This window comes from Palaemon carinicauda, chromosome 42 (genome assembly GCF_036898095.1).
Source record: "Palaemon carinicauda isolate YSFRI2023 chromosome 42, ASM3689809v2, whole genome shotgun sequence".
NCBI classification, from domain to species: domain Eukaryota; kingdom Metazoa; phylum Arthropoda; class Malacostraca; order Decapoda; family Palaemonidae; genus Palaemon; species Palaemon carinicauda.
The window spans coordinates 26,191,150-26,218,404 of record NC_090766.1 but is presented as its reverse complement, the minus strand read 5'-3'; the positions used below and the strand labels follow the sequence as shown (position 1 = coordinate 26,218,404).

The window sequence follows — 27,255 nt, the reverse complement described above, 5'->3', positions numbered from 1 at the left end:
TAACTGGTGGGCCTTGGTTCAACAGTCAGTAATAGAACTATTAAGGTCAATAATGTTATTGGAGTTCTTATTTCAAGAAAATAAAATTAGAGTGAATTCTAAAAAATTTGAACTTTGCAGTCTAAATTGAGTTTCAAAATTAAGCTTAAGGTATAGAAATTCAATTAGGTTGTGGTCCCTTCTCAATTTAAGGCTGTATGATAACTTCAAAGGAACAGAAAAATTGTGTGAATACAAAGTTGAATTCCAGGTGAAATATTGTTATTTGGTCTTAGTCTTTCATACCCTACTTTTGATGCTAGAGTACAAGTGTCCCTCCTACCAGGTCAGTGAGGTACTTGGAACTATATTCTTGGTGTAGATTCACTGATAGTTTTCATATTATAATCATTTCAGTAGTTAACTGAGAATCTTATAAGTTTCCACTCTGCTCCTCACTCAGTGGTTTAGGGTTTTTTCTACAATACTTGAATGACAGAAGAATGAGGAATAAAAGATGCAATGGTTTTTTTACTAGCACGCATTGTCACAGCTTATATGGTAACAAAGGGTTTGCACGCATCTTTGTTAGAATGAAATTTTTTCATTGTTGGGCAATTACCAAATTAATTAATCTTGACATGAAAACTGTTTTACCATGAATATGTATGTAAGTTCAGTGCTTAAGGTAAGAAAGTAAAGTTTCTATATTTAGTATTCAACTTTTGAGTATTGAATTGAGAGTAATCAAAAAACTTTACCTTTTCTCAGGTCAGTGTATCGCAGTCAGAGCTGGGATCTCTTATAAGTACTGCAGAGAATTTAAAAATTAAGGGTCTGGCTGAACCTGACAGACCGACAGAAAAAGCAGTTAAAAGAATAGCTTCCCCTCCAAGATCTCAGCCTCCAACCTTAGTTTCTCAAGCAACTACAGTTGGTACCCCTATTACTGTTACACAGCATCTACAAGTGAAATACCCACAGTCTAGTCCCGTTGCCAAACGGAAAAAAACTGAACAGTTTAATGTACAGAGTAGTTATGTTGGTTTAAGAGAAAATCAGGAAGAGGTAGTGACTGTAGAAACAGAAAATGGTGAAAACTTAAGTCTCCGTGGTGAAAATCTTAGTTTACGGGGGGAAAACTTAACAATTCGAGATCACCCTCCTCAAGTGGTTTTAGTACCTTCTCATGAAGTGTCGTCACATCAGCAGGAGGTAACCACTCATACGCCCCAGCCTTATGCTAGTCACCATGCCCCAATCCCAGCTTCAGAAAGTGTACTATATTCTGTCTCAGGAACGGCCATATATGCAGGCACAGCTCAAGTTACGTCCTCCAGTCGTGGAGGAGAACAGGCTTCTCGGGATATATATCCCGACCAGTATCACAGTAGTGACGAAAGCTCGGTTCCTGGCCCATCTGGTATACAAGCACAGTCGGTACCGGAAGCTTCTATGGTAAGTCAGGGTCATGCATTTAAGTTCTTTTTTTTTAATCTTATTTTTTTGTTTTAAGTGTAAATATTACAAATTGTCGATGACTGGATTTCTCATTTTTATTTTTAGTATTTATATATGAGAACTTTAGGCTGTAAGGTCTTTCTATGATCATTGTTGGCTCCTTGGGCAACTGTGTGGCAATCATCCATATACAGTAGTCTCTTATTCTGTTTTAATTTCTTCTTTTGATTGTTCCTTTAGTCTCCCTCCCCTTAATTTTTCTTACCTAATGTTTTCTTTCAACTTTTTTTTCCCTTATTGCTGATCCAGTTTTTCTCCTAACTTAATGTACTGTAAAAGTTTTAAAGGGATGGATAGAAATTATCAACTTTCTCATTTCAAAAGGGATATTGTTTAATCTGTTTAAGGAATAAGTGGAGACTTTTAATATCACTGGCTAGTTCCTTTAGTTTCTGTAACTTCACCATCCTTATGAGCTAAGGATGGGGGTGTTTGGGGGAGCCTTTAGGTCTATCTACTTAGTCATTAGTAGCCATTGCCTGGCCCTCCTTGGTCCTAGCTTGGGTGGAGAGGGGGCATGGGCACTGATCATATGTGTATGACCAGTCTCTAGGGCATTGTCCTGCTTGATTGGGCAATGTCACTGTCCCTTGCCTCTGCCGTTCACAAGTGGCCTTTAAAACCTGTAAAGCCTTTAATAGATGCTACTGTGGCTTGCTTTGCGATAAGTTAGTTATGAGGTCATCTTTAGATGCCCACATATTTGTATTGAATGTATGGACTTCATTGCAATTGTTTTTCAGTGTTTAATTTCAGTTTTTTATTTCTTAAAGATTTTATTATTTCTGTTCATTTCTTTTATCTCTACTAGAGAGGGCAAACATGGGAGTTTCTGTATGCTGTCTCCTAAAAGGTATAGATTTTTTCATTTGCAGTTCCTTGGAAAATACCAACTCTAAATAGGATTTTCAAAGGTTTTAATATATGGTTTACCTTGGTAAAAATTGAATGTTGACTCAGCTGTTATAGGATAAAAAGGGAAAAAAATTAGCATTGCTAGGCAAAATGAAGAAGAGAAACAAATGTAGAATCCTAAATCAGACCATATCTCAGTAGGGAGAGACATTCCTTCTCCTTAAAAGTCAATACTGGACAGGATAGCTCACTCTATTAAATATAGTATTAACCCTTCCACTTCTCATCTTTAGTTATTATTTATTATAACTGAATGATAATGTTGAGAATTTTTAGCGGGTTTGATCGCCAATCATGTTGGAAAATTCCCAAGCATGGAGAGTCTGGTAATATATAGTGGCATCATTATCAGGAAACTTTAAGAATATTTCCTGCGAAGGAATTATCTATGATAGGTTACCCTTAAAGTATTTGGAGGTTAAGAGCCAGCCAGTTATGCTTTGGGTGCATATTCCCACCTTAAATTTCCATTTGTTTTATCTTATTTATGCAATACTTAGACCTCAATGGTAATTAACTATTTTGTTGGAAAGTCGGTTGTTTTGTTTTACATGGTTAAATGTTTTATTTGTTACCATTGTTTGGATTATATTTGTATAAGGTGATGAAATTTTTATTTTTTAAACTTAAGCTTATGATTTTGACTATATGGTGTTTTGCCATTTTGAAGTTTACTGTTATGATATGATGAACATGAATGTATCTTTAAACTGATACATTAACATTGTCTTGAAAGGGAAATTACAAAGGAATGCTCAAAGGAAAGAATTCAATACAAACAGTTTTAAAAATTAAGTGTGATATGCCCTAGTCAAGTTGCACGAGGCCCTGAAATCCTAAATGCTTAAAACCCTATCTCAAGGGAATTCAATCGGATTATACCATAGGCTTACCTAATTTTTTTGTGCCCATTTTGAAATAGCCTTATACCTTGAAGACACTAGATGAAAACAAGAATGTGTAAAGGGTATTACCAATAAAAGACCCTATTGCATCCTCCTCTTTTGGGATCAATTCAATGTTTTCAGAGAAGCACAAGGAAAGTTGTCATCTTGTTTTAGTCTTCGTTGTAGGTAATGAAATCAACTTCTGGGTTTATATTGATAAGCCAAGATGTCATTGGTTTGTTAAATTCAGTACATTCACACAACAAAATCTGCATAACTGACCACACCAAATGAGTTTGGAAATTTGTTGCAAATTTCCATTGTTGTAAGGTTCTGGTTTTAGTTTGATTTTTAACTTGTGAAAAGTCATTTGTTATACTCCCAAGCATTTTTTATTTTTACACCCTTTAGATAGCTATTTTCATCCAAAGCCCATTAGTCATGTATTGCCATGGATGAGGAAATATAATTTTGTATAATCTTATACACTCAATTTTTATATGTTCCAACTGTGCATATGCTCAGTCTTATGTTTGATGTTTACATCACACTCGCTTTCTATGTGACAGTCATAAAGATAAAACTAGGTTTTGCGCTGAAATCACTTTAATCTATTTTTGAGTAGTGCGTCTTTGTTTCAAAGTTCATTTGACTATATTTTTTTTTTTTTCCATTTTCGTGAGTCTATAAGTGGGCGTCGGTGACCAATGCTTTCCCCATCTGATTACTGTGTTCTATATACTAGTTGCAACATTCTGGCCTGTCTGTACCAAGGACTTCTGTGAAGTCTAGATGGGGTTTGATCTTTAGAGACATTGGGTTGACATTCATATGTGCCTATAGTTTAGTTATCTTGATATCTTTTTTCCCATCTTGCTTTCCAATTTGTCTCGCTACAGTTGCAATTTAGTACTGAAGTGCCTTTCTGGCCTCAGTGCCTGGAATTATGTCCCATATTAAAGAAACCAATAATAATCCCCCTTTATATCAAGAGAATCATGATCTTGGATGTGAATAATAGTTTCATCTCATATGTTCATGTTATTGATTGTTCTAATCATCACCCAAATTCTCTTTCACTACAGTATTTTAATAAACCATAAGGTGTTTTCACTTCGATTAAAAACAAGGCTCATAATAACAAGAGACCTTGTAAGGAAGTGGCTTAAAAATTCCTCTTTAGTGATGTAAACAGTCAAGTAATTTCAAATTAAACGCCAGTTAAACAGTAATTGGTGAGAAGAAAGAATGCTGATTGATGACCATAATAGGCATTTCAAGAAAGTGTTGCCCTGTTTGAGTATTTTACGATTTTGTAAGACCACATGGAAGAAAAAGTAATCTGAAATAAGGTTAAAGAAGTTCTGGAAACTATTTTATTAGTGTGTACAATTGTACTCGGACCTCGCCTTCTGGGCTTCAAGGAATTGAGCATATGTTTACGCATCAGACTAAGGGTACCAAAGGGGTTAAGAACAATAAGGAAATTGCTTCCATTCCATAAACAGGGATGGAAACATCACTTCACTAATTCTAAATAATGGATGTAACTTTTAAACATTTTAACATATTTTTGGGTGGGTTATAATTAATGTGAGGAGTCATAGGTTGCCAACAGGGAAGAAAAGTACACCTTCATTTTCATCCACTTCATTAATTTTTTGCATTTCACAACTGCCACTCTTATGAAGTGTTGATATGAAGAGCTTTGAAGTACTATCACACAGAATTCTCGTGCAAACTGCTTACCACAAATGCAAGGCTCAAAATTTTAGGCACCTTTTCCTCTGTGCCTCCATTAATGATTACTGTACATGGCTAACCCTTGAAGGTCATAGTTCTTTCATCCTCCCTCCTTATTAAATAAGTTCTAGACGTTATATAATGCGTAGGGTTGCAATGAAATGAACCATGCATTTTGTCCTAAACTTTTTTCATAGATACCCTTTCGTATATGAAATGCCTATCGGCTTTGTTGCATTCTTACTCTTGAACTTTTGATGCATAAAGACAGAGAGTTTGTCGTTGTCGGTATTGGGCATGTGCACTTGTATCATTTCAGTTTAAAACTATGCATATATGTTGACTGGGAATTCCACATACACAGATATAGGGCAATATGTATCTGCATATGATTACGTAGTGTTTTTATTAAAACTAATATTAAAACAAACCATTCTTTTGGTTGTAGATATTGAGTGCATGCTCAGAGAGTTATTAGGTCCTTTGACTGTCCAGGCAGTACTACATTGGATCCCCCTCTCTGGATAAAGGTAATTTTTTAATTGCTTACACGTACACCAAATAGTTTAGCATATTTCTTTACTCTTCTCCTCTGTCCCCATGCAAGTGACAATACTGAAATTAACAAAATATTCTTTGTTTAAGGGGTTACCTACTGTCCTGTAATTGTTCAGTGACTACTTTCCTCTTGTTGAGGGTAAAAGACACTTCAGCTACTGTATGGCAAGCAGCTCTTCTAGGAGAATTCACTCTAAAACCAAATGATTGTTCTCTAGTCTTGGGAAGTGCTATATCCCCTGTGCCATGATCTTCCAGTCATGGGGTAGAGTTCTCTTGCTTGAGGGAAAACTCGGACACAGTAAAGTCTTTAATTTCCTTTTTTTATGAAAGTCCTTTGTTTAATGTGGTTATGTTAAAATATTTTTGATTATAATTGATCATTACGTCTCTTGTAATGTATTTATTTCCTTTCCTCACTGGGATTTTTTTTCTTTATTGGAGCCCTTGGTCTTATAGCATTCTGCTTTTCCAACTAGGGTTTAGCTTAGCTAGTAATAATAATAAGAATGTATATAGTTCTAAAGGTTTTTGGGCAATATTCTTGTAGTTGTGGCTGCATTTACTTTTACCTTTGTCTTTCTCCCATTCTTTTGTGCTTTTCCGATAGGTGATCAGCAACAGTTACCTGACCTTGCTCCAGTTTTGATCTTTTATTTAAGAAAATATCCTTTTGCTCAGGCAAATGAGTCGACGACTTAGTCGTCTTGTTGAATTTGATAACTATGCTTGTTACCCATTTCAGTTTTAGAAGTATTTACTGCCCCTGCACTTTCTATTTTTTTTTTCTTTCGTATGATTTCTGTGGAAGTACTTCAGAAGTAAACCTTTCTTTCTCAGTGAAATGTGAAAACTAATTGTACTAATTTAATTTGTTTTGGTTAGCTATTAAGTTGACAACCAATTTTAAGTCAGTGAAGTTCAGCCCTGTTTGTGATCTTCCCTTTTAGATGAAGGGAAAGTCGCAACATAAGTAATTTTTAAAACCAAATAGGTTGCGAGTTATTAATTTTAAAAGGGAATTTCATAATTTTATGAAGGCCAGGCCACTGCTTAATATAATTTTACAAAAAGGCTAAATAAATCTCCCCCGATGTTCAAATTTCTTTTCCAGAGGCTTGGGTTAATTGACACTTTCAAATCTTTTGAATTTCTACAATTTTCCAATTTTCTTTCACTTATGTAAATACATGCTTTTAACAAAGGCATGTAACTTCTAGCAGTAAGTGGTAAGAATCCCACAGTTGCCACATCAGGTACTCTGGGTCTTCAGTTATCCCTGTCTATTGCCAGCACACACTCGCCCTCCAGGTTGTTTACATGCTGTGCATTTATAAGACTTTCTCTGGTTTAATTAGCCATTATTACCTGGAATGTGCACAGTATTATTTCTGGGCTATCATGGTTTTCATTACTTTTGTGTATCATGTCTGGGCAACTGCCGGGATTTAAACGATTGTTGTGATGTGTTTTTCACCATCGATACATCTCGTGGAAAGGGTTCCAATGGTTGCTGATCCTTTTCAGTTCTAAGCACTAAAAGAAACTTGCTGTAAGTTTGTGGAAAAAGCTTGGGAAGATTACACTAGTGGACTAAATAGTAGTTTGGAAAAGAAAATCTCTAGATTCAGGTTGTGCAAGCTGGTTAACTAGAGAGATATTATTTGTAGGTAATCAGATAGCGAGTGTAATTGAATCTTTAAATTGCAGATTGTAGTTCATTAGAGGGGTTCTCTCTAATCTCAGAGAATTTTTCAGGACATCAGGATTTGGATGTAATTTTAGATTATCGGACTTCCTTAGATAAGTCAGATGAGACCTCCGAAACATTATCAGCCTTTGTGCAATATGTGATTCGGATAATAGAACAGATGTTTAAATCTATGGTAGGCTCAGCATCAGACACAATAAAAATAATTTCTACAGTATTTAAGGACCCTTTAGATGAAGTTAACATTGATGTAGTAGTTGCTCAAGTAGAGAACAGTACTTGGATGATGTCCTGAGGTCAGTTTATAGAAATACTCTACCTTCAAATTATGGGTCATATTTCTCAAACTCGGACGTGCCGTCGAGGAGGCCCTTCCATTAAAGGATAACATATCTTAATTCAGTTACAATAGACTTTCAGAAGGGTTGCCTACTGAACTCAAACTTTATCAAATTCCAGTAGGGGAAGACTGTCCTCTTCCCCGTTTGGCATAGAGTATTGCCTAACCCTTTGGTATTGACTGTGGTCAAGGAAGGCTACCAAATTCTACTAGCTTCCAACCCAGATTTATCAAAGAAACCGGCTTTGTATCAAAGCTATTACGAATACAGAAAAAGCTCTGTTACTGCAACTGGAAATCATGAAACTTCTACAGAAGGATGTGATAGAAGAGATCACAAACCCTTCTCTGTGGTTCTACAAAAGGTTATTTCTAGTCCCCAAAAGCTCAGGAGGCTGAAGACCAGTTCCGCATATTTCGACGTTCAACAAGTTCACGGTACGGCAAAGTTCTCGATGGAAATACCCTCAACACGTCTGGTTGTGATCAAACAAAAAGCTTCGAAGTTCTCGATAGACATCTCAGAACATTCCCACTAATATAAATTGAAGGAAACACCTTCGCTTTGTCAACAGATGAAAAGTTTCAGCAAAAGTGCCTATGTTTTGGGCTTAGGACGGTCTCTAAGATACACGTGGATAATGGTCCCCATCTCAAAACATTTATATGTTACTGGGACTAGGGTTCCTTTAGTTACATGGATAAATTAGTTTTGATAGCTTCCTTTAGAGAACCATGGCCTTCTTAACTTAAAAGTAATTAGTCTATCTAGGCCATCTGAAAATGAGAGTTTAATTTCAAAGCGCATAGGAACGAGACGACAATTCTAGATGCTGAAGCTATTCCACCAATGGTGCTTCAACCAATTGTAAATAAACTTGACTACTGAATGGGTGGGACAACTGCAGTCACTTGTCACAAGAAGTCTCTTTGGAGTTGAAAATCTCAAACTCTTATCTGTTCATACATGTCACAGGAAGGGTGGGGAGCAACTCTTGACTATTTATCGAGGAAATGGACCCGCTGGAGGTGAAGCTGCACACCAATTACCTCAATTTACTAGCGATATTAAAGTCATCAAGATCAGAAATGGCTAGTGTTGCTCTTTTTAGACAATATGGCAACACTAGCTTACATTTGAAACCAATGGGGGAAAATATCGCATTTCTGTTTCTGATAGCAGATGAACTGTTAACATGGAAGTCTCTCACCGGAATTGCTTTACATCTGCAGTTCATTCCAGGAAAATCAAATGTTCTGGCATATTAGTCAAGCCGAAAGAATTGGATTTTTACAAACGAATGGAGTCATCAGCTGTTGATTGGTAGAGAGATTTGAAAGTGGTAGGATGTCTTGCCACCTCACTTAACAAAAGATTGTTTTTAACACCATTGCTGGATCCTTAGGGTGGAAAATAGATTCTTTGTTACAAGACGGGTCAAATGATCTTTACGCATTCTATCCATTTGTCTAGGTAGCAAGTTGGGCAGGGCACCAACCACCCTTTGATATATTACTGCGAGAGTTATGTCCTTTGATTGGCCAGACAGTACTACATTGGATCCTTCTCTCTGGTTACGGTTCATTTTCACTTTGCTTACTCACACACCGAATAGTCTGGCCAATTCTTTACATATTCTCCTCTGTCCTCATACAGCTGACAACACTGAGATTACCAAACAATTCTTCTTCACCCAAAAGGTTACTGCCGTGTAATTGTTTAGTAGCCACTTTCCTCTTGGTGTGTGTAGAAGGGACTCTTTAGCTATGGTAAGCAGCTCTTCTAGGAGAAGGACACTCCAAAATCAAACCATTGTTCTCTAGTCTTGTGTAGTGACATAGCCACTGTACCATGGACTTTCACTGTCTTGGGTTTGAGTCCTCTTGTTTGAGGGTACACTCGGAAACACTATTCTATCTTATTTTTTTTTTTCTTCCTCTTGGTTTTTTTGAAAGGGTGTTGGGCAGGCTTAATAGAAGGGCCATTGATGCCTGGTGGTTTATCAAGAGGTGGTCTTCCTTCTTCCGATTCTTTTTCTTCTCAAAACCATCCTTACTGTCCTCCCTTCAGTTGAAGTGGCTATCCTGGAGCGTATTTAGCCTTGCATGGGGTATTGGCTCCTCCATGTTGACCAGTATTTCAGACATTTTATTATTGTCTATGGGTATCATCAATAACTTTATTTATAATTCTGTACATATTGTTTTTGTTATAATTCTTGTTAATCTAGTTTTTAAGTGTTTGTTTTTTATTTCTATTAATTTTTATGCTGTTTGGAAACATTGAGCGAAATCCGGGACTAGAACGTCCAAGATTTCGTCAATGTCGTTTTCTGTATTGCAATATTCGTGGTCTTCATGCAAATATCCAGGACCTTACAGTTGCATCCAGATAGTATGATATTCTTTTGTGCTCAGAAACTTTGGTTTCTAATATGAGGCACTCATCTGAGCTCCTTATAACTGGGTTTTAAGAAGCCAGTAATGTTGAAACATGATGCCATCCCTAGGGCCAGGGGAATGGCGGTGTATATTAGGACAGAGTACCCTGCTTCTCATATAAGTCCTGCTATCGGTTTTAGGATAATTTGCCGTAAACAAGTTTGCCGTAGGAAAACTCGCCTCAGGAATTCTCGCCGCGGGAAATTTTGCCTAATAGGAAAAATCGCCGCAAGACAATTTTGCCGTAAAACAAGTATTTGTGATAAAAACACTTTGGTTTCTGAAGTACCATTTTATCTCTTTCAAACAACCAAGTTTGGCTTTCGAAGTTTCGATAAGTAAACAAACAATAAGGAAATCAAGTAAATGTTTTTTTTATTTATTTACTATGATCAAATGAAAATACATTGACCATTTATAAAATGCTTTATTATTTAAGAACATATCCTTTAAAAAAGTTTCGTTATTTAAGAACATAGATGGAATAAAAGAGAAAAAATGCAATAATTTAAAAAGAGTGCAGATTCCACGCCATACTACGCAAATAGTCTCTTTTCTATGCAGAATTGTACCCAATTACTTGTCGATGGAGTCTTGTGTTAACATCACTATATGCCTTTTTCATTCCTTCAGCGTTTCCTCGGTCTAAGTCACACTTTTTCTTTCTTGCTAAAATCTCTTCCTTTTTTAGATACGAAATAAGCTTCCATAGATTTGGATGCATATTTGTCATTGAGCTTTGCAGTGCATTATGGTAGCCTTCCATGCTGTTGTTCGTTCTGCTTCTATTATGCTCAACCCGTTCAAAAACATTCCATAATGCAATAGGGAAAGTAGGCTCCACTCATCGTCTTCGCTCTCCTCTACCCCGTTCTCCTCCTATATAGTGCGTTTTGAAATAAGTTACTAATTCTTGCGGTAAATATAGTTAAGATCGTCAACTAATTTCAGTCCTCCTCTACTTGTTTTCATTTGATACACTATCGTCTTGGGTTGACTGCCTACAAAAAACTACAGTAGTCGAATATATAAAAATCTTACTTGATTTCCTTATTGGTTGTTTACTTATCGAAACTTCGAAAGCCAAACTTGGTTGTTTGAAAGAGATAAAATGGTACTTCAGAAACCAAAGTGTTTTTATCACAAATACTTGTTTTACGGCAAACTTGTTTACGGCGACTTTTCCGGACACGCCTGATATCAATGTGGATGTCATGAGATTCAGGTAATGAAAGTTTGTGGAAGGCATAACTTTTATTTGTGTTCAATCTACCGGAATCCAGACCTGGATAATTCTATCCTCGATTGTCTTCTTATCATTATGGCTAAGATACAAGAAGATGATAGAAAGGCTTCTTTTGTCTTTGTTGGTGATTTTAATGCTCACCATAGGGAGTTGTTAAGTTCTCTCTCTTACTGATTGCCATGGCTTAAGATCTTTAGACTTTGCCTCTGAATCAGGCTGTGAGCAAATCATAAATGAAGCTACTCACAGGTCTGGTAATTGCTTGGACCTCGTATACACTGACTCCCCTGGCGTTATAACTAGTAAGGTTGGTTCTCTAGTTGGGACATCTGATCATGCTTTGATTTCATTAGTAGTGAAGACTGAGCAGCCTGTCCCTGATATATATACTGTATATCATACTCTTGTAAAAATTTATATGAAATCCCAAGCAGACTGGAATTAGATTTTGCATGATCTTTTGTGCTTGAATTGGTCACAATTATATAGTAGTGTAGATCCTGTTGTCCCTTTGAATGAGAATCTAGTCAACGTAATTGATAGGCGTATCCCTTCTCGTGTGCTAAGGTACCGAGTGAAGGACAAACCGTGGTTCAATGATGATTGTAGACGTGCTTATTTGGAGAAGCAGGAGGCCTATCGTCTTTGGAAGGGTAACAGATCAGATTTGACCTGGAACAACTATACTCAGCTTCGAGCTTTTGCTCAGAGAGTTTATGCCTCAACTGAAAAGGAGTACAATTTAACCGTACAAGAAACCCTTTCTGGTACAACTCGGGAACATAGATGGTAGTCTACCCTTAAATCTGCACTCTTTGGTGTAGATGCAACAGTTCCTCATTTACTTAAACCAGATAGCTCGGTCACTCACTGTCTAAAGGAAAAGGCAGCCCTTTTGACTGATGTTTTTTACAGTAAACAGAGTAATGAAAAACTTGAACTTCCTCATTCCTGTTTTCCTGGGGCTAAACTAACTATTTAGCTTTTCGATCTCGCGAGATTAAAGCTCTGTTGATGAACCTTGATGCTTATGGAGGTGTAGACCCAAATGGTATTTTTCCTTTGTTTTTTTATAAAGACAGCAGATATCTTAGCTCCAAAGTTATTTTGCGCAAGTTAGCAAGAAGAGGAGCTTTTAGCATTTGTTGGAGAATTGGTAATGTTACTCCTCTATGTAAATGTGTTTGTGGTAGCTCAAGTCCCACTGATTACCGCCCAATTTCCATAACTCCCATATTATCTAAAGTTTTGAACATCTTCTGGCAAAACGTCTTAATAGGTTTGCTGAAGGTAATCATCTACTCCCTAGTTTGCAATTTGGTTTTCGTAAAGGCCTTGGAGCATGTGAAGCCCTTCTTACAATCTCCAATGGTGAACAGAGATCCCTTGATTGTGGTCAGGAAGTTCGTATGATTGGCCTTGATTTTAGTGCTGCCTTTGACCGTGTTAATCACGAGGCCCTTGTTTTCAAACTGAAGCAGTTGGGAGTGGGTGGGTAGTTTCTTAGCATTATTATCGATTTAAGTAATAGATCAGAGTTGTGGTTGATGGGCACCATAGTGAGTATAGGAATGTGATATCCGGTGTTCCACAGGGTAGTGTTCTTGGCCCATTACTTTTCATACTATATACACATGACATGTGGTTTGGCCTAGAAAACAAGTTTGTTGCATATGCAGATGATGCTACTCTTTGCATCAATTCCATACCCTGAATGTAGATCTGGGGTTGGTGAATCCCTTAATAGAGATTTAGCTAAAATTGGTGCATGGTGCAAATTATGGGGTATTAAGTTGAATCCTAACAAAACTCAAAGTATGATTGTAAGTAGGTCAAGGACGGTGGCTCCTCAACATCTGGATCTCGGTATTGATAATGTTTCTTTGAATTTGTATGACACTTTTAAAATTCTAGGTGTGATTCTCGACAGCAAATTTACTTTTGAGAAACACATTAGGTCTGTCTTCTTCACTTGCACAAAAAATTGACTTATTGAGAAAGTCTTAAAAGATTTTTGGTGATCAATCTATTCTGAAGAAGTGTTTTAATTCTTTCATTCTACCTTGTTTTGAGTATTGTTCTCCTGTCTGGTGTTCAGCTGTTGATTCTCATCTTAATTTGTTGGACAGAAACTTACTGTCTATTAAATTTCTTATTCCTGATCTACATATTAATCTTTGGCACCGTTGTTCAATTAGTTCATTATGCATGTTGCGTAAGATTTTTCATAAATCTGACCATCCTTTACATTTAGATCTCCCTAGACAATTCTTTCCTGTTCGTAATACTAGGCAGCCAGTTAATTCTAATAGTCGGGCCTTCTCCATAGTGAGGCTCGATACTACACAGTATTCTAGAAGTTTTATTCCAGCTGTGACCAAGTTGTGGAATGATCTTCCTAATCGGGTAGTTGAATCAGTAGAACTTCAGAAGTTCAAAGTTGGAGCAAATTCTTTCATGTTGACCAGGCTGACATGAGTCTTTTTATAGTATATATATATCTGTTTTTTACGTTAATAGTGTATATAGGACATATCTGTTTTGACGCTGTTACTGATTTTAGAATGATATATTGTTAAATTATTCTCATTTATTTATTTCCTTATTTCCTTTCCTCACTGGGCTATTTTTCCCTATTGGAGCCCTTGGGCTTATAGCATCTTGCTTTTCCAACTAGGGTTGCAGCTTGGCTAGTAATAATAATAATATGGCATCTGCTAATAAGTTCAGGAGCTGCTTGTAGTTCCTTTCTGGCCACAGAACAAATGTTTGTCAAACCTCCCCAGAAGATTGCTATACACAATCATTCTGCTCAAATAGCTAATATCGAAGTTTATACATCTAAATCCGCCTGTGCTAAATCTGATCTCGTGGAGACTATTCAGTGTATCCTCAGAAACAAATGGTTTCCAAATCTGCAGACTGTGTTGTAGATTCTTAAAGATGGTCTACCAATAACTTTCAAATACAAAGGAAAATTTATTTTGATTGGTGCTAAGTTAAGAATCTGTTCATGAATAGAACTAACTTGGATAATATTTTTGTTTTGTTTACAACACTATTTTAGCAATTAAGGGATATACAGTACAGTAGATCCATACTTCTGTACTGAAGCATTTAGGATTAGATCTATCAGTTTTAGGTATTATTGGTGTTCAGATTGTTCAATTTTGAAAGGTCTCCAGTACAATAGTAAGGTCAGTTTTCTGGAATTTGGTTTAGGATTTATAGTATTTAAAAGGGAGGAGATTTAAACCATTACAAGATTTTTCTTTTGGATATTACGACCGAAACAAAATTTCTGTAGGCTTCAGTGTCTGCTAAATGCACTAGTGAATTAAAAGTGTTGTCAGTCAAGATAGGATTTGGGAAACACAATATGAATTTGTCTCCTTTACATTCCTTAAAAGTCAAAAGTGATTTTAAGAAAAGTCTGCCTTAATTTTTCCACATGCCTTGACTAAAATGGGACGAAGACAGTTTGGTATGAAATTTTCTTTGTTCATTAAAAGACCTATTGTTATATTTAGACAAAACAAAAAGGTGGTAGAGGTAGTCACTAATTTTTGCAGGCTAAAGGTTCCTAATAGCCCATTGACCAAAAATGCTATCCTTTCTAGCTGGATTTTACAAGGAACTACTGTAGATCCAAGAATTACATGCGTGAAAGTGAAGGAAACATGATGGCAGGAATGTAGCTACCTCCCCAAGGTTTTGTCGTCATCATATACCAAGGCACTTCCCCCAATTTTGGGGGGTAGCCGATATCAACAAATTAAACAAAAACAAAAAAGGGGACCTCTACTCTCTCTGTTCCTCCCAGCCTAACAAGGGACTCTACCAAGTTCAGCTGGTACTGCTAGGGTGCCACAGCCCACCCTCCCACATTATCCACCACAGATGAAGCTTCATAATGCTGAATCCCCTACTGCTGCTACCTCCGTGGTCATCTAGCAGCAGGGCCTACCGGAACTGCGTCGCAATCGCTCGCCATTCATTCCTATTTCTGCTAAGGTTTTGTAGAAATCTTAATACGGAAAAAGTTTTAGTAACAGCTGGGTGGTGGACCAAGTCGGTTTTTGCCAAATATCTTTAAAGAAGCAAGATGTACTATGAAGACCACTGGGTTCCAGGCCTCATAATAGTGGCAGGGTACTTTGCCTCAAGTAATTAACAGTTAATTTATTACCCTTGCCTGTAAATATGTTGTATTCTGATAATCAATTTAGAATGAATTGGAAATATCTGCTGGATCAAAAGTAAAATCTAGATAAAATTACAGTAATATATTTTTGATTACTCTGGTAAACTATTTGGAGTCCCATATTTCAAACTATTGAGTTTAAAATTTTGTGGAGTAATCTAAACCATATTAGTAATTCCTAACCTCGTGGCATTACAGTACTGTACTTTTACTTAAATTTATTCCTCTTTATGACCCATTTCTCCCGACCTCCTAGAGTGTGTGGGAGTCAGCAATATGAGTATTGGAGATTTATGAAAAAAAGAATTTTGATAAAGAGTTCTTATTTCTGTACTAGACTGATGTTCATATACATGCCCACTTTCCTCCCCGCTAACTCATGGTACGGTATCTCGAGGAGGGATTATATTAACTATGAAAATCAAGACGTAGTATCTGCTGTGGCAACACTGGGATTCTTTCCCCTCTTTGATACAAGGTTCCATTCCTTTGAGGGCATGTTTTTATTGAAGTAAAAGACAATGGGAAAATATTTAAGAAAATTTTATGGGAGCGTTTCAGTTAAACTGAGCTTCTGGATAAGAAACAATGTGAACATCAGGTGAGTATAGAAATAGGAAATTTTATCAATTTTTTTTGATTGGAAATAAAGAGGATTTACTAAATAATGTTTCAGTAGTGGGGAGGAAATGTACTTGAATTAGAGGCAAGGAAAAGAAAAAGTGCTTTTTGGTTAGTTTGAGTTTTATTTAAACTGTTACTGAACTTGTTTAGGAAAAAAACTATAAATATGAAAGGCAGTGTCTTCTCCTTCCATAAAATAAAGAATGCACACATGTTAAGTTTTATAAATAATCTTAAATAGTTTTCAACATTAAAGCCTTAACTTTCTGAAGGTTAAAACAATCTTCTAAGTTAAGGCTTCATTGATGACCAAACACATTTTATGATATCTTTATTGCACCATATCCTGACTGTGAGCCTATTTCAATACTATATGACATGACAATAACTTTCTAGGGTGAAGAAGTCATACCATTCCGAGAAGCAACAGCGTTAGGAGTAGAAACCCCAACTTGTCCTCCAAGTACTAAGGCAGCTGTAGCAAGAGCTGTTTTAGTTGCAACATCACCTCATTTGGAGCCAGGACCATCCAGTTTAAAGAGTCAACTAGTTAAAGATCGACTAACACCAGATGAGCAGGTATATTAGCATGAAATAAAATTCGTTGAGAGTATACAGATCTGGTGTGTTGAGCTGCTTAGCCTTCTGGGAAATTTAAATTTTCGAAGAGCACATATAACTTCTTGACTATGAATAGTTATTAAATCCTTCATTGTAAAAGATGAAGGGAAAAACTTTGAAAGAGAAACATGCTTTTAAATATTGTTCTCATAAATACAATACTTTGTTCTCTAGGGCCTGTCACGGCCCTCCCCATTGATGATGGGATTATCTAAATGGAAGACAACCTGTGAATAGTGGTTTTCGCACGCCTTTGTTTAATACACGATACCTACAAGGTGTTCGCGCGAGGGTTGTAACCTGTGCATTCCATGCTTTTATCTTTCTCTAGTATATTTGGAAGATTTATATTAGGAAAGGTACAAAGAAGGACCTTTCTCACCGGGCGTCACAGGCCTCTTCCCAGAAATATTTTTCCTTCGTCAAAATCCCTTTTGTTGGCACTAAGTAGACATGCCTTTTATTAGTTCAAGGATCATAGAAGCTGAAAAAATAATGCTAAAGACAACATCTAATCAAGTATTCAAAGAGAAATTTTGATAATACCGATTCAGATTCATTATTCATAACATTTTCTGGTACAATGGGATCATGAACTTAGGACAGCAGTCATTCAAGTAACTCATAACTGTCAAGAATAGTATTTACTAATTTAGGAAAAGGCAGTTATGATTTTATGAAATTATCCATACTAGTATTGAAAATTGTTTACTGTATAGTACTATTTAAGGCTTTTTTTTTTCAAAAAGGGCTTGTATTTTCTCTAAAACAAATACTGTTAAGAGCAGTTTGGGCGAGAATGCCATATACAGAGCCTAGAATTTCAAGACTTGTTTAAGGCCAAGTCTTTCTCCTGAATTTCATTATTTTCTGAAAAAGGTCTATAAAATGTGATTATTTGTGTTTGGAGAAATCAAAACTTTTTGTTATACTTAAGTGGCATTTGTCTTATAGTTCATGAAGTACTATATATTGAAAGATTTTTTATATTGTTGAAGTTAATTAGAAAATAAAGAAAGAATTTTAATGTGGAAACTAATGTTTGGTGAGAGTAAGAATTTTTTAAAAATAATTATTAATCATAAATACTATGAGAAACCAAACATATTCCCAAAACTGTTGCATATAATTTGGAAAAGGCCAGATACATTGCCATTAGATCTATATTCACAAAAGCTGGTGGTTTTCCCTTAGAATGGGTAAAGTAATTGATAATCCTTAGAGACAGTATTTCACTTAAACTTTGTCAGTTTGAGATATTTAGAACCAGGAAATGAAGTTTGAAATTCTTGTAAAGATAAATGTAGAAACTAATGAAATGTTTTAGTAGGAAATAAGTGAACATAACATGAGAAACAAGACTTCTAATAATGAAGGAATTGAACATTCAGAAATTTAATAATGAAGGAATTGAGAACATTTAGAAATTTGATAATGAAGGAATTGAGAACATTCAGAAATTTAAGTAAGGATTACTTATTGATATTATTTTTTTATTTTTTGAATAACTTTCATTCTACCTCGGGAAAAAATGATGCCTTCGCTTGTCTATTGCTAATGAAGTTTATCAAGATTCAGTATGCCTCTATTATCTCGACCAATCGCTATTCATTTCTTTTTGTTGGACATTAATCCATATTCTTTGTTCCATCAAGCTAACATATGACCAATTATCTACCCGAGGGGTAGATGATTTTGTACAGTATTAAGTTTTAGTACACAGGTATTCAATACCTCAAGATTTTGATGAGTCCTCCTTAGGACTTTTTCTCACAGACCCTTGGCTTGACTGCTTCTTCCATGACTGACGGATAAGGAAAACTGATATTTGTATCTCTCCTAGGCTCTCTTTTGCCGATTTGCTCTCGTCTAATTTTGTTGTAACTTGGGATAGAAAATTTATCACATTTATTGTAATGTTAATACCAAAAATAAAAGTAATAGTTTAAGGGTCATCAACCTAAACCAGAAAAAAATAGTCCTTTTTGCTCTGCATCATTCAGTTTGAAAAATTAAATGCCTATTTATTATTATTATTATTATTATTATTATTATTATTATTATTATTATTATTATTATTGCTTGCTAAGCTACAACCCTGGTAGGAAAAGCATGATGTGATAAGCACAAGGGCCCTAACAGGAAAAATAGCTTGGAAAGGAAATAAGGAAATATACTACAAGAGAAGTTTACAAATAATAACGTTGAAATATATCTTTCATATGTAAACTACAAGAACTTCAAAATAACAAGGGGAAGGGAAATAAGATAGAATAATGTGCCCAAGTATACCCTCAAGCAAGAGAACTCTACCCCAAAACAGTGGACGACCATGGTACAGAGGCTATGGCACTACCCAAGACAACAATGGTTTGATTTTAGTGTCCTTCTCCTAGAAGACCTGCTTACTACTGAACAACTACAGTGCAGTAGTTGACCCCTTGATTGAAGAAGAATTTTATGGTAATCTTAAGTGGTGTTAGGTGTGTTAGGAGAGAGGAGAATGTGGAAAGAATGGACCAGACTATTCTGTGAATGGTTAGTCAAAGGAAAAGTAATCCGTAACCAGAGAGAGGGATCCAATATAATACTGTCTGGCCAGTCAAAGTATCCAATAATTCTTTAGAGGTAGTATTACAACAGGGGTGGCTGGTGCTCTAGCCAATCTACTGATGCTGATTACCCAGCATACAATAAATCTTTAATAGCACAGAATCTTGGTGCAGATATTTGCTATGTGAAAAAAAATTTTTTGTGATCACTAAAAAAAAAGTTCCAAAATCTTTGATTCATTCATATGCCAAAATAAATTGCCACTCAGCTTTAGGCCTATTTCATGTAAAGTATTAATCAAATTAGTTGAATATTAGAGATGCAGCAGTTTGAGTTTGCTTTTATATATTGTAAAGTACAGGTTTTAAAGTTGAAGCCTATCCCTGGTCTGGTATAGCAAAATATTGCTTGGACAAAGGCTTCAAAGTAGCTCTGCTTAGTAAGCTAGTGCCTCCAGGTTGCCTGAGGGGAATGTGCCTTATGATATTAAGGGTACCTCTTTGATGGAACTTATGGCAATTTATTATAAAAACTAGATATTTTACACTATTATTAGTATGCATTCTATGCTCTAGCTTACAGGGATGGTTGATGGGAAAGCCCCACAACTACAGGTAGTCGCCAACTCACGACACAGATGGGGACCGAGAGTTGAAAATGTTAGTTATCTATTAAAGAAAATAATAATTTACCAAGATAAATAGTTTATTTTTATACAAGAAAATAGATTATTTCCAAGGAAATATACAGTGATACCTCGGTAGTCGAACGACTCTATACTCGAACAATTCGGAGTTCGACCAAAATTTTCGAGAAATTTTTGCTGCGGTGCTCGACCAAAAATTCGGTACTCGACCAGCCGAACACGTGACGACCGCATGGGCTTTGTGATGATCGCGCCATCTCGGCCACTCTCGCTTGTTCGGGAAGCATCAGTTCTCTCGAGAGCGTCACTCAGACAACGCGCGATCAGCATTCGTTGTGATTTAGTGATTTTCAGTGCTTTTAATTGCTTTTTTAGCTTTCATAATGAGTCCCAAGAAAGTAATGAGTGTTAAGGGGAAGGAGAAGAGGAAAACAGTGCGAACAACGATCGAGTTGAAGAAGGAAATTATAGCGAAATATGAGAATGGTGTACGAGTGTCCGATTTAGCGGTAGAATACGGAATGGCGAAGTCGACCATTTCTACGTTTTTAAAGCATAAAGAAATGATTAAGAAGGCGAATGTTGCAACGGGAGTTACGGCGGTAACTAAGCAAAGGCCACAAGTGATTGAGGAGATGGAAAAGTTGCTTTTAATATTTATTAAAGAAAAACAGTTGGCCGGGGAAAGTGTTAGTGAAGCGTTCATTTGTGAAAAAGCGTTGCATATCTATGAAGAATTAGTGAAGAAAAGTCCGAGTACCAGTGAAAGTGATTCATTTACATTTAAAGCGAGCAGGGGTTGGTTTGAAAAGTTTCGTAATAGAACAGGTATTCATCGTGTTACTAGGCATGGGGAGGATGTTCCAAGTTCTCTCATCAATGAAATTTGTTCCAAGTGGGCAGATGTGCAGGCTTTTGCTGAAAAATACCACCCAGAAATTGCAGTAGCAAACCGGGCAGTGCATATGTTTAATGATAGTGTCATGTATCATTTTCGAAGAATACTGCAGAGGAGGAAGAAACAATTAACAATAGACCAGTTTTTCACAAAAGAAAAGAAAGCTGCTACATCAAAGCCTGTTTCTCCTCCAAAGAAGAGACAAAGAAGAGAAGAAACCCCTGAAATAGATCTGCCCACCCTTTCATTGGAGAGAGAAACAACTCCTGAAGGAGAACTACCCCGCCACATCATGGAAGGGGACTCTCCTTCCAAGCAGTAACCTCCCCCTTCCATCCTCTCCACATCCATCCCTGTATGCCATCGAACCGCTGCTCAAAGGTATGTTCACTACAGTACAGAAAATGGTTTAAAATTGTTTTATTTTAGTACAGTAAATGGTTTAAAATTGTTTTATAGGATTTTCTGACCAATTTCATACACATTTAGATAATTATTGTTGTTTAGGTACACGTTTTATTAATATTTTGGGCCTGTTCGAGTGCTTGGGAACGGAATAGAATATATACCATTATTTCTTATGGGGAAAAAAAATTCGGTACTCGAACAAATCGGAGGTCGAACACGGATCTCGAACGGATTATGGTCGAGTACCGAGGTATCACTGTATGTCCTATTAGCGTACTAGTTCCGATAGACTTGTGACGTCATCACCCCGAAAAAATAGTTGTAAAAGTCGAATAGTCGCATGCATCGTAAGTCAAGGACTACCTGTATAACTATAACGTGCTACAAACTTTTAATGAAGTACTTCATATACATGCCAAAGGACTCCCCTAGCTATAGAAAAATCAAATTATTCAATTTTTATTGATTTCCATTTTAAATTAGACTGCCTCAGAAACATTAAGAAGCTCATTACTTCACTTTTAAGTAATTATTTCTGTATTAAGAGGAAATCCTTGATTTTAATAAAACCTTGTTCCATTACATAAAGGGGAACTATGTATGACAAGGTATTTCGCTTGTTTACAGTCTTGGAGGGGGCAAAGCCAGGAAAATCGCAGCAACACAGGTGAGGTCCTAAATAGATACCTCATTGAGAGACTCATACAGGGGTATGAAAGGGCTCCTAGGCTCTAAAAGATCCCATCTGGTGGGCCTCTACCCGCTGACTTGGACAGATCTGGCTTAAGTATCTCTCTTGTATCGTTGATACCTATCTTTGCTAATACAGTACTAAGTATGTGACCCTCAGGACTGTTGAGGGGTAACCTGCAGAAGTGCCATGTTGATTTCACCAAAAGGCAAACCTCTACCACCTTCCTACCTTACAGATACTGTAATTTGTAGATCTTTCTCACAATTAGGTGGCAGCAGAAGTGACCTCTTCCAGGAAACTCTTCTCTCAGAAGGCAAGCTTGATCATAGTCACTTGAGAAGACCTAGAGCCTCCAGTCTAATAAAAACTGTAGTTGTAGAGCTTTTTTAGGAGCCTCCTCCATGGGGGCAAGGACTTTAGGGTCTCTGCTACCAGGTTCAGCAAGTTTAAGAAACACCACTGCTCGAGATGATTTAGGCTAACTAGTGTCGTACAGATCTAAAGCACTGTCCACACGATGGTGCATGCTCGACGGGCAAACCATTATACCAGACCACAATAGGTAGTGAGAGTGTGGGTTGATTACATAAGATCAGGGAAAACCACAGGCAGGGATCTCTCAACACAGTTTGTTGCCAGATCCCTGCCTGGGAAACCTGTGGTTTTCCCGCTTCCAACATCATTAACCCAAACTCTTTCTACCTATTGTAGTCTTCTATCACAGTTTGCCTGTCGAGCATGCTCGATCCTGTGGACAGTGCTTTAGCTACCTAATAATTTAGTGGACAATGTTAGAGGGTGTAAGGTTTATACATTTAGGTTGTTCCACTTCTGAAGCAAAGTGCTTATGGGTCTACCCTCAAATATGTCTTATTAGAAGCAAAAAAGTGATACAGTAGCCTGTAATTTTAGGATTTCAAACTAAATTAGGGATTCCCCACTCCCTCCCAAGGGGCCTTACTAATGTCCTCTTTGAGGTACCACTTCAGTGGTAGGGTCTGTGTACTCTTTGTTACATGATGTGGGTGTCTTAGTGGAATTGTCACATTGTATTCCTTTGTCTATCTGCAGAATTACTATGCTACTTAAAATAGGTCTTTTTAATGGGTGCATCCCTGGTTCTTGAGGTATGCTGAGCCAGTGTTGGTGTCTATAACCCTAACATTTCAATTATATGACAAAGATCTCTTAACATAATGTGTAGATGGCACTCTTCCTTTATGCATAGGCTGCCCACCTGTTGGTTTGACATGTGAAGATCTCGGCCCGTATGGTGGCATCTGTTAATAACAGGATTTCTTGATTGCCCCGAATTAGAATTAACTCTCACTGGAACTGGGGAACCTTCTGACATTGTTGTCTCCTTTAAGCTCCTCATCAACTGGAATTGTTGGAAGGGAATTCTTAACCTGTTGAAAGGGATCAGCTTCTCCATTGAGACTAGATGAACTGGAGCCAATGATGAATATCCAAAACTTTACAAAACACACTATTTTTCTGCCCCTCTCTCCATACCATGACAAAAAATGGGACAACCAGTGGTGGTTTTTGTCTTGTGTAGATGTGAATGCTTTACTTTCCTTGGCCAGCAGACACACATACAGTTATTAATGTTTAATTGCAGCCCATTTCAAATATTGATAGCAACGTAATATTTAATGATAGTGCATTTCATTGCTGTGTCAAATGTAGGTGAAGTTCACGAGTACAGACAGTGTTTTGTTTGATATTATATTTCATAAGTGTACTTAGTTTAGTTTAATTTTTTATGTGAAAGTGTGCATTTGTGTTCATAATAATTTTCTTTATTTACAGCATACAACTGTTTTTGTCATGGGTATACAAAACTTTCGTCCTTTAAACTAGAGATGTGTTATCAGAGGCGTTGGAACTGTCGAATGATTTATTAAGGTAGATAACAACAGGTGGTGAGCGTGGTTGAGGAGCTTTGCCCCACCCCTAATCTATCGGATGCTCTTCACTTTTGTTTTCAGCCATGGCTAGTACAAACAACGGGATGAGGGAGAGGAAGGCCACCCATAGACTCTATCAGGACTACCAGCTACTTCTTGAAAGGATCCTGTACATGCATGGCTCTTTTGAGCCACCCAACCTGGTCCTTCTAGGAAGAGGAACTGTGAAAGAAGGGAAGCAGAGGGAAATAATATTGCTAGATTTCCCTATCTCCTGCTGCTGTAATTATTGGGTTCTTGTCCTGACATTGGGCAACCTGCTGGAGACACAACTGATCTTGACACTGAGAGCCCTTCGGGACAGTCAATTATTACCCTTTTGTTATTATTATTATTGTTATTATTACTATTATTATTATTACTATTATTATTATTATTAATTTATTATTATTATTATTATTATTATTATTATTATTATTATTATTATTATTACTTGCTAACCTACAACCCTAGTTGGAAAAGCAGGATGCAATAATCCCAGGGGCTCCAACAGGGAAAATAGCCCAGCGAGGAAAGGAAACAAGGAAAAATGAAATATTTCAAAGACGGTAACATTAAAATAAATATTTCCTACATAAACTATATAAACTTTAACAAAACAAGACGAAGAGAAATAATAATAGTGTGCCAGAGTGTACCCTCAAGCAGGAGAACTCTAACCCAAGACAGTGGAAGACCATGGTACTGAGGCTATGGCACTACCCAAGACCATAGAACAATGGTTTGATTTTGGAGTGTCCTTCTAGAAGACCTGCTTACTATAGCTAGAGACTAATTCCCTTTCCAAGAGGAAAGTGTAGTTAATCCCTGGGATGAAGAACTTTTTGGAATCTGTGTTGTCAGGTGAATGAGGATAGAGGAGAATATGTAAAGAATAGCCAAGACTATTCGGTGTATGTGTAGGCAAAGGGAAAATGAACCATAACCAGAGAGAAGGATCCAATGTAGTACTGTCTGGCCACTCAAGGGACCCCATAACTCTAGCGATAGTATTTTAATGTGTGGCTGGTGGTTGACCCCATTCTCTCATTTACTGCTGGAGTTTTCATCCAATTTTCTAAACCCTAGCCGTTCAGACAGAAGTTGAAGGGATGCTGGAGAAGAACATGCTTGAAGCCATTTCAAAAGTCTCTTAGCATCTAAAGTCGACTTTTTCTTGGAGAAGTCAACTGGGGCTGTAACCCAGTCATCGACCTCTCTTCTCTGAACAAGTTTGTGTCAAACAAGGTTCAGGATAAAAACAACATCCTGTGCAGAGTTTCATCGGAGAGGAAGACTTCATGCTTTCATTTGAGGTGAAGAAAGTGTACTTTTCAAGTACCAATGTATCAGTCATTATGAAAGTACCTCCACTTCTCCCTTTAAGGTATGGTGTACCAGTTCAACACTGCTTTGGGTTCCGTACGGCTCCTTGGGTGGTCACCCTGGTAGGAGCTTTGGCCTACTCGCTAGGGATGAGTCTGTTAGTGTATCTCAACAGGTTACTGATCGGTATCCAAGTATGGAGTAACTATAGGTTCTAGTAAGTTCTCACTTTTTGTCATTAACTTGGTTTTGTAATAAACTGGGAGAAGTTGAATTTTATACCAAGCAGTGATTGAAGTACCTGGGCATGCAGATAGACAGATCAGCAAGCTGAAGCTCTAAGCTAACAGAATCTTCTAAGTTACTTTTCCTCGGTGGGGAAGTTCGTTCTTATTCCAGTGAGACAGAAGGCTGGGGACGAATTTACCTGGTAGCTCTATGAGGAAAACCTTGCCAGGGGAGTCCCACTCGACTCGCTGCCTCTGGACACATGACTGTGCTCAGATTTATCTAAAAAGTTGTAGGGGGGATGTGGTCAGAAGAAGCATCAACTTAACATTCTAGAAATGCAAACAGCATTTCTAGCACTAAAAGCATTCCAAGAACAATAAAGTAGTATTGTTTGCAACACCTACAGTAGTGGCTTGTCAAGCAAGCGGGCACAATTCCACGCCCACTCTGAGAGCCAACAAAGCAAATGGATATCGAGGCAGCATTCCACTTCAGGAATGTACGAGCAGACTCACGGTTGCCGGGGGAAAATTTTAAGGTTAGTGGTCTCTACATCTCTGTAGTGGAGAGGTTTCTGGTACTGTGGTGTCCTCTGCCGATTGACCAGTTCACCACCTAGCTAAACAGGAAGCTCCATGTGTTTTGTTCCCCTGTTCCAGACCTATGGGCTGTGTTCAAAGTCTTCTTCCAATGTGCAGAGGATCACTAATGGTTACACCTTTCTGCCATTAGGCCTGATCAGTCTTCTAACCAACAAAGTGTTGGTTATACCAGGATTCGGGAGTTGCATTGTCTCGCTTATTTTAGTCTCCTGCACTGAGTAGTGGAAGGAGATCTCCCTTAGTTTTGTCCTAGGTTTTGTGGCCAAAATTAAGAACCCATTGGGGCACTACCTCAGGTTTGATTCCTCTATCCCTCATCTGCTTTTGTGTTCTTTGAGGGCTCTGCTGTGTTATCTGAAAAGGACCTAAGTTTCAGCTAATTTTCTTTAGCACTGGCAGGCCCAGGAAAGAGGTGTCGAGGAACATTATTTCTTTCTGACTTTGTTAGATGATTGGTTAAGTATACTAATAGACTGCTAAGAGGGTCGAGATACCAGCAAGCCTTCAGGAGGAATCATGCAGTCGACTAAATGTAGAAGACTGATACCAGACCATCTTCATGGCTTTAAATTTACAGAAGTATACCCACAAGTTCCTTGACACCTTTGAGCGAAGTCATGTGGTGGCTGCTCAAGTAGTTGTGTAGTAAGCAATGCTCCCGTGAGTGTCAGTAAGGATCTTGGTTATGGTAACGTGCAGATATAAATCTGGAATGAATGTAGAAATACTGGCTCTTTGCCTTCATTATTTCTGCCCCTCTCTCGGGGAAGTGATCGGAAGTTTTACTCACTGGATCTGACTTGTTGCTGGGAAGCTACACTTCTGTGCCCCAGTCTTTAGAATCTAGAGGAGTCCCTAGGTGAGGGGGAGAATGTTTGATATACAAATCTGGTGACCATCATATGCCAGGTATATTCTTCCATACCGCCATCCCCTTGGAGAGGGGATCCTTCCTTTGACCACGTACTGTACCAATCTACTTGGACAGACCAGGTCCTATCAGCTTACTCATCTCTATGATATACAAATAGGAGATTGCTTGTGCCATCTCCTTTGCTCCCATATTGTACCAGGAAGATTGGCACTTTCAGTGAAGAAAATAAAAGGCTGAGATTTGGTTAAGGGGAATCTGACCCACCAATCAGCGAGTCTCC

At 37.4% G+C, this 27,255-nt stretch overlaps 1 protein-coding gene across 16 annotated transcripts in view; it reads left to right on the top strand.

The window, feature by feature from the left end:
- LOC137632992 (protein bric-a-brac 1-like) overlaps positions 1 to 27,255 on the top strand; it is a 242,742-nt gene that overhangs the window by 70,458 nt on the left and 145,029 nt on the right. For 15 of the 16 annotated variants that reach the window (XR_011042157.1, XR_011042156.1, XR_011042155.1 and 12 more), the window contains 2 exons: positions 751 to 1,437; positions 16,567 to 16,749. Coding sequence is in view for 13 of the 16 variants with exons in the window: in XM_068365159.1 (XP_068221260.1) it covers positions 751 to 1,437; positions 16,567 to 16,749 (870 nt within the window). In the remaining 3 variants the exon portion in view is untranslated. The remainder of the gene's footprint in view (positions 1 to 750; positions 1,438 to 16,566; positions 16,750 to 27,255) is intronic. The other variant, XM_068365160.1, reaches the window with a different exon arrangement.